General features: G+C 43.1%; 1 protein-coding gene across 1 annotated transcript; it reads left to right on the top strand.

The window, feature by feature from the left end:
- Positions 1 to 1217: 1217 nt before the first annotated feature.
- Positions 1218 to 5588, top strand: LOC124479225 (cytosolic phospholipase A2 gamma-like). The gene is made up of 15 exons (XM_047037845.1): positions 1218 to 1565; positions 1647 to 1696; positions 1882 to 1992; positions 2115 to 2257; positions 2396 to 2576; positions 2660 to 2765; positions 2932 to 3072; positions 3207 to 3272; positions 3565 to 3687; positions 3911 to 4051; positions 4251 to 4334; positions 4444 to 4598; positions 4831 to 5002; positions 5226 to 5394; positions 5484 to 5588. The coding sequence occupies exons 1-15, from the start codon at positions 1490 to 1492 to the stop codon at positions 5524 to 5526; spliced, it is 1761 nt and encodes a 586-aa protein (XP_046893801.1). The 5' UTR covers positions 1218 to 1489; the 3' UTR covers positions 5527 to 5588.
- Positions 5589 to 6309: the final 721 nt, after the last annotated feature.

Below are 6309 nucleotides of genomic sequence, written 5' to 3'. Positions count from 1 at the left end.
CCAGATTAGAACATGGGTGTGACTGTCAGGGATAGGGAACAGTGGACAGCTGTGACCTGTGGGTCCCTCAGGGCTAAACTCTCGCACCACTTCACTCCAATCTCTGCAAGCTCCTACAAGGGCCAAATCCTACAAAACAACATTGCTGGTCACAGTTATGCAGATGCTTGTCTTGACTCGAAAAAGAGGCAATTCAGAAACCTCGTTTCTGGATTTCTCTTAGACTTAGATCTTTGGCTCATTGCTGGTTACAGTTATGCAGAGGCTGTTTTGACTCGAAAACGAGTCAATTTATAAACCTTGTTTCTGGATTTGTCTTCTACTTAGACCTCTGGCTCATTGCTGGTCACAGTTATGCAGATGCTTGTCTTGACTCAAAAAACGAGTCAATTCAGAAACCTTGTTTCTGGATTTGTCTTCTACTTAGACCTCTGGCTCATTGCTGGTCACAGTTATGCAGATGCTTGTCTTGACTCAAAAAACAAATCAATTCAGAAACCTTGTTTCTGGATTTCTCTTCGACTCATTTGTCGTGTCAAAACAGTAGCCAAGTCATGATGTTACCATACTGTGCCTTCTTACACTATACTGTGATAACCTGTACCGCCACCACTCAACACCTCAGAATTACATCCCAATTATTTTGTACCTACAATGTTCTTTCTATAGGTATTGCTATGTAATTGCTATGTGATTTTTGCTGTTCATGGTAATATAAATGGGTGAAGAGACAGAGAAGGGGCCTCCTCCAAAGATTCCAGGGTGGAGCTTAAGGAAGCCCACAGCACCAGATGGGTTCATCCCACCCTTCTGGTTCCCTCTAGTGATCAAAACCTTTTATTCTCAGCTTAATTGAAAACATGCTTAACATCGTGTTCATTTTACTTTTATATGGAGTGGCATTATTCAGCCTGCTGGAAGCCTGGTCATTTAAATGTTACCAAAAGCTTTGACGTGAAAATAACACACTTGAAATGTATTGGAGTTAGAAAGTGGCTGAGTGCTCTTTAAATGTTCCAGTAAAAAATTATTTAATTCTAATTTGGCTTTGCAGCCATGCCTGTAGTATCCGAAGTTATTAGACAAGATACATTTTGTATGGGGGATGTTAAGCTTTCCAGGGGTAAATGGTTGAAGAAAAGATTCCAAGAAGGGACCTCCTCCAAAACGTCCAGGGATCATCCCAACTTTCCACCAGTTATACCGTAGGAATGTACCACAGCCCCACTTGAGACCAGAACTGCAGGGATAAGCACAGATTCAGGATTGCCTCAAGAATTCACTGATGACAAACTGTTCATTTTAAAGGCAACCAATCAAATATTCAAATTGTTATCAAACATAATCAAATATTTCTTTATCCACTTTTCTGGTATATGCTGAAGTCGTCAGATGAGAACAAGTTGCAGTTTGCAATCAAGCCAATCCCAAGGACAAACAGGACCAACAGGACTAACAGGAACACTCCTCTTCTGCTAATTTGTAAAACATGCTCAAGAACTTCCTTCTCATTGTACTGGTGTACGCCAGCTGTGAGTGGCTGCACACAACCTGCTGGGATCCTGGTTAGCATACTTTCTTGAGATTCTGTCTTTCTTCATCAATTACCTGAAGAAAGACAGACATTGTGTTTATTCTGTGCTCAGGTGAAAAGCCCATTGAAGAGAAAGACATGGCTGACAGTGATACATTGAAGGTAAGAAACTTTCTTGAAGAATGTGCCATTGTTAGATGGGTAGCCATGGCTAGATGCTACAGATGCTTTTCATGTTGTTTAATGTTGATTATTGTTGTTTTGTTTATATGCTGTGCTTTTAAAGTGTGTCTAACCATTTTTAGTCCAAGTGTTTTCTTAAAAAAATCATGTTTGAATGTTTTCAGAGGATAGTCCAAAAGTCTGACTGTCTGTGCGAGGGGGAGAAGGAATTTGTGCACCAGAGGAGAATGAAGATTTTGGATTCTCTGAAGAAGCACAACATCAAGTGTGAACTTGTATGTGGACTATGTCTGATCCTGCTTACAGTGATGCACTTACAAAACCGGGTGGTCTTTACTTTACTGACACCAAACTATAAGGGGGAATTGTACAAACATCTTTTTTGCCCCCCACCCAGGAGGACGTGCCTAACATTGCTCTGGTAGTGTCTGGGGGAGGCCAGAGGGCTGCAGTTGGCATGCTGGGGTCAATCCACCAGATGGAGCAGGATGCCCTGATGGACACTGTGCTCTATATGGGGGGGGTCTCTGGATCAACTTGGTAAAATGCATCATACAGGAGCGACACAGATGCATAAACATTCAATTTTGCTCGGTTTCTATTTATGGAACATACAATATGTTGGTTGATACAGAGTACGCTGTATTTCATGTCACCCTTTCTCTTGCCTCCCCTCAGGTCTATGGCCTCCCTCTACAAAGAGCCAAAGTGGAATGTGTCCAGTGTGATAGCCACCCAGAGAGGCCCCAAAGTGGAACTGGAGGAGGTATCAGACTGGCTGATGGAGAGGGGAAAAGAGCAGAACTTTTCTCTCAGCCATTTATGGGGAGCTCTCACTTCCTCCGCTGTCATGAAAGAGGTCAGTTAGCCAAACCACACAGTTACTGCATGTCTGCAAGCGGAGAGTACGGTTGATTTAAAGTGCTTTGTATTGTTGATTAGATGATCACAAATAAATTCTCTGAGCAAGCAACGAGAGAGGCCTTGAACCCTTACCCAGTCTACTGCGCCATAGACAAACAATGCTTCCAAGACGGACATGTTGAAGGTGCGTTGAAACCCTCCCAGAGACTTTTAAAATGACACATACCTCATGTGTAGGTGTAATTACTAATCCACTAGCACTCCCTGAACCTCCCCATATCCCTCCCTGCCCTCCATACCCATGCGTCTCATCTAATCTCACCCCACCCACCACTCTCTCTTTCCTACAGCAACGTGGTTTGAGATGACACCTCACCGTTGTGGCTTCACAGACCTGGGCTTCTACGTAGACACTCCCTACCTAGGCAGTCGGTTCGATTCTGGGGGTCTGGTGGAGCAGAGAGAGGAGATGGATATGACCACCTTGCAAGGTCATCAAGGGGAAGCTCAATGAGGGATTGCTACAGTGCTGTTGCTACAGTGTTGTTGCTACGGTGCTGTTAAAACCACTTCCTGTAGGTTGTGTGTGTTCCTCATTTGTGTGTTGTGTTACATGTTCCTGCAGGTATTCTGGGCAGTGCCCTGGCAGAGGACCAGACAATCAAAGACATGATGCCAGACTGGATGACAGGTAGTGCCTTTACTCTGAGTGGTACGGGTATGTCTCAGGAATCTTTTGTTCCTTTAAAAAAAAGGGGTCAACTGGTTTCTTAGGGTGTGTGACATTCAAGGTTGCAAGAGGGGGCTGTCTTCTGTCTCACAGCCAAATGCACAGTATTGTGTCAAAGAAAGCTACAGTATAACATAACGAAATGATAAAGATATCTGGGGTGAGGGGTGAAATCAAGCGTTTCTATTCAATGTTTCAATTAGCTATGAAGCTAGGCCGACCATAATGATCATTCCTGGTTCTTGTTTTCCAGAGAATGGTGGTGATCTGCATGCCTACTTCCAGGCATACCAGCTCCTCCACACCATGGTGAACCAAAAGGACAATGAAGACGGAAACTCCTCCCTTCGCACCGATCTGGAGAAAGTTCTAGAAGGTAGTGTGCATAACACAAAAACAGATCTTGTTTATTGTTTGTGAGACTGTGGGCAGTGTTATTTTGTCAAAGAGAAACATGACACTTCCTTTGCGTTTGACAGCCACATTTAGAGTGTTAGTGTGAAAGGGGCTGACAGTGGTGATGACTGGTGATACAGACTCCTTGCTGGACTTGTGGAGGCAGTAACAGAGATGGAGGTTGTTCCGTTTCTCTATGGTAGACGCAATAAAGAAGAAGCCCCAAGAGAGCTCAGCCACCGCGGAGGAGAAGAAAGTGATATCTGAACAATGGGGCCTGGATTTCATCAAGGTTCTGGGGGTGTGGTGTGAAGGTCTGCAGGAGAGTCCCTTCAAACGCTTGGGTAGGTGTCCTGTTGAATCATGACTAAATGATAGTACTAAGTTGCATCAAATTCAGCCTGATCCTGTGGAGTGTAATTTCTGTACAACAAGAACATGGCATGAACATGACATAATGACAACTGCTAGAATGACAGCAGAGTTTATTGTTTGTTATTTCATGTTGAATTGTACTTTTGTTTTGATGTCGTCTTTTCCCAGTGTGCTGGATGATCAATCATGTATTCCCATTGGTTGTGAAATGGGAGTGGGGCTCAATCAACAACTTCCTGTACAAACATTCAGGTGAGAGAATACAGCTGAAATAACCTGTCCCATTGAAACCAAAGTCTTGAAGAAGATTTGGACAACATGATTGACCAACTGATTCTGTAATGTGTCTGTTACCGGGAAGACCCCAAGGTTCCGTCCAATCTACGGACGAGAAAGACCCTTCAACTGATTGACGCGGGTCTAATGATCAACGCCCCTTACCCATCTTTCCTGGGACCAAAGAGAGGGGTGGACCTCATGATTGTCCTAGAATACAGCGGAGGGAACATCTTTGAGGTAGACCACTCTGCTCCCTCTGCTAGTTTAACTAGACTGAAAGCTACGCTGAGGTTTAATGTCACAAAAGATCAGACTGCCTTCCAGAATCTTCTCCTCCCTCAGCCTCACCACATAGTTTTGTTTCAAACAAATCTTTGTGAAATTTCATGAAACGGGTTAAACGTGATTTTTAAGCATGGTGACTAGGATGGTTTTGCTACCCGCTGACCCTGTCCCTCTGTACGCCCAGACGTTAGAGTTGGCCCAGAACTACTCCCGCAAGATGAACAAGCCGTTCCCTCAGTTCAACCACAGCGTGCTGGAAGAGAGGGAGCAGCCCGAGGACTTCTACGTATTTGAGGGTCAGGAGGGTGAACCCACTATCCTGTACATGCCTCTCTTCAACCTGCAGAACTGTCAAGGTCAGTCTCCTTCTACAGCCAGCAGCGGAATTCTAAGTACTTTTGGATTGATCAATGTTCAAAGAAACTCTGACCTATCGAAAACTGTGTATGATGAAATGCATTTAGTAAAAAAAGTAAGTCATTCACTTCCAAGTTCAATCATGTGATCCTAACATCTCGGTGATGTCCTCAACTTCCTGCTTGATGTCTGAATGACTTTCTAGATTTCTTTTCTCCCTAGATAAAGACGATATCGCTAAAGAGAGGGAAGAGTACACCACATTCCAGCCACCATACAGTGCGGAGAAGATTGATTACCTTGTGGAGAAAGCCAAGGTGAACATAAGGAACAACAAGCAGAAGATCCTCCAGCAGATTGAGAAGGCTGTCCAGCGGAAACAGCAGCTGAGGTGTGATCATGTCACAGCCTCCCATGTCACATCCTGGAGATGTGAAACATTTGCATGTTCAGTAGTAATTTGTTGTTCTCCTTTTATAGGAATTCGGACTCTGACGAAGGAATGAAGTGTGTGATGCTGTAACCAATTATAACCACCAGAAGGCACACATGCCCACTGATCAGTTTATCAACCAAAAAATAATAACTTAGATTATTATATATTACTATTTAATAGTAGGGTACAATGGGGTAATTAGCACCACCGTGAAAAGATGTTTAAGTACCCAGTAGGAGTTCATAAGTGTACATTTTTGAAGGGTCCAGTTGCCCCAAACATATTACTACTATATTAAAACATATCCAACATCCTGTCTAAATAAGTGAATTATTTGTTACGGTCTAACTACTTGTACATGAAATATGTACGTATAGATTAATTGAAATAAGTGGCGAAAATCTGCAATCAACTTTATGGGGGGGAGACAACAATTATGATATTCTCAAGGGGGGGACACCAAAATTACTTCTGCAGCACATTGTGTCCATAATCAGCAAAGCGTTTTCATTGCGTATTATTGAAATTACATTTGTTTAGTGATTATTGGGGGGGGGGGGGGGGGGGGATTTCCGCCTATGATTGAAATATGTACAGGAACGGTTTAAAAAACAAAATATTGTTAAACTACCTCGATTTGTTCGAATATGTTTTAAAAATTGATGTTGCAGGGAACCTTTTTAGAGGAGCAATATCAGTGGCACGTGTTAGTGGGAAAGTGTTGTGTGAAAAATCTGAAGACCCTTTGTGGGGATTGTGAATTAAAAGGAGATGGCTTGTTACCCTGTGTAACAAGTAGGTAGCTACAATCGAAAGCGGTTCTAGTCATGATCCGCATTACATTTTACCTTTGAACATTTTCCTAGAACA

Source organism: Hypomesus transpacificus, chromosome 17 (genome assembly GCF_021917145.1).
Source record: "Hypomesus transpacificus isolate Combined female chromosome 17, fHypTra1, whole genome shotgun sequence".
Lineage (NCBI taxonomy): Eukaryota > Metazoa > Chordata > Actinopteri > Osmeriformes > Osmeridae > Hypomesus > Hypomesus transpacificus.
The sequence above is the reverse complement of the archived record's forward strand: the minus strand, read 5'-3'. Positions and strand labels throughout refer to the sequence as shown.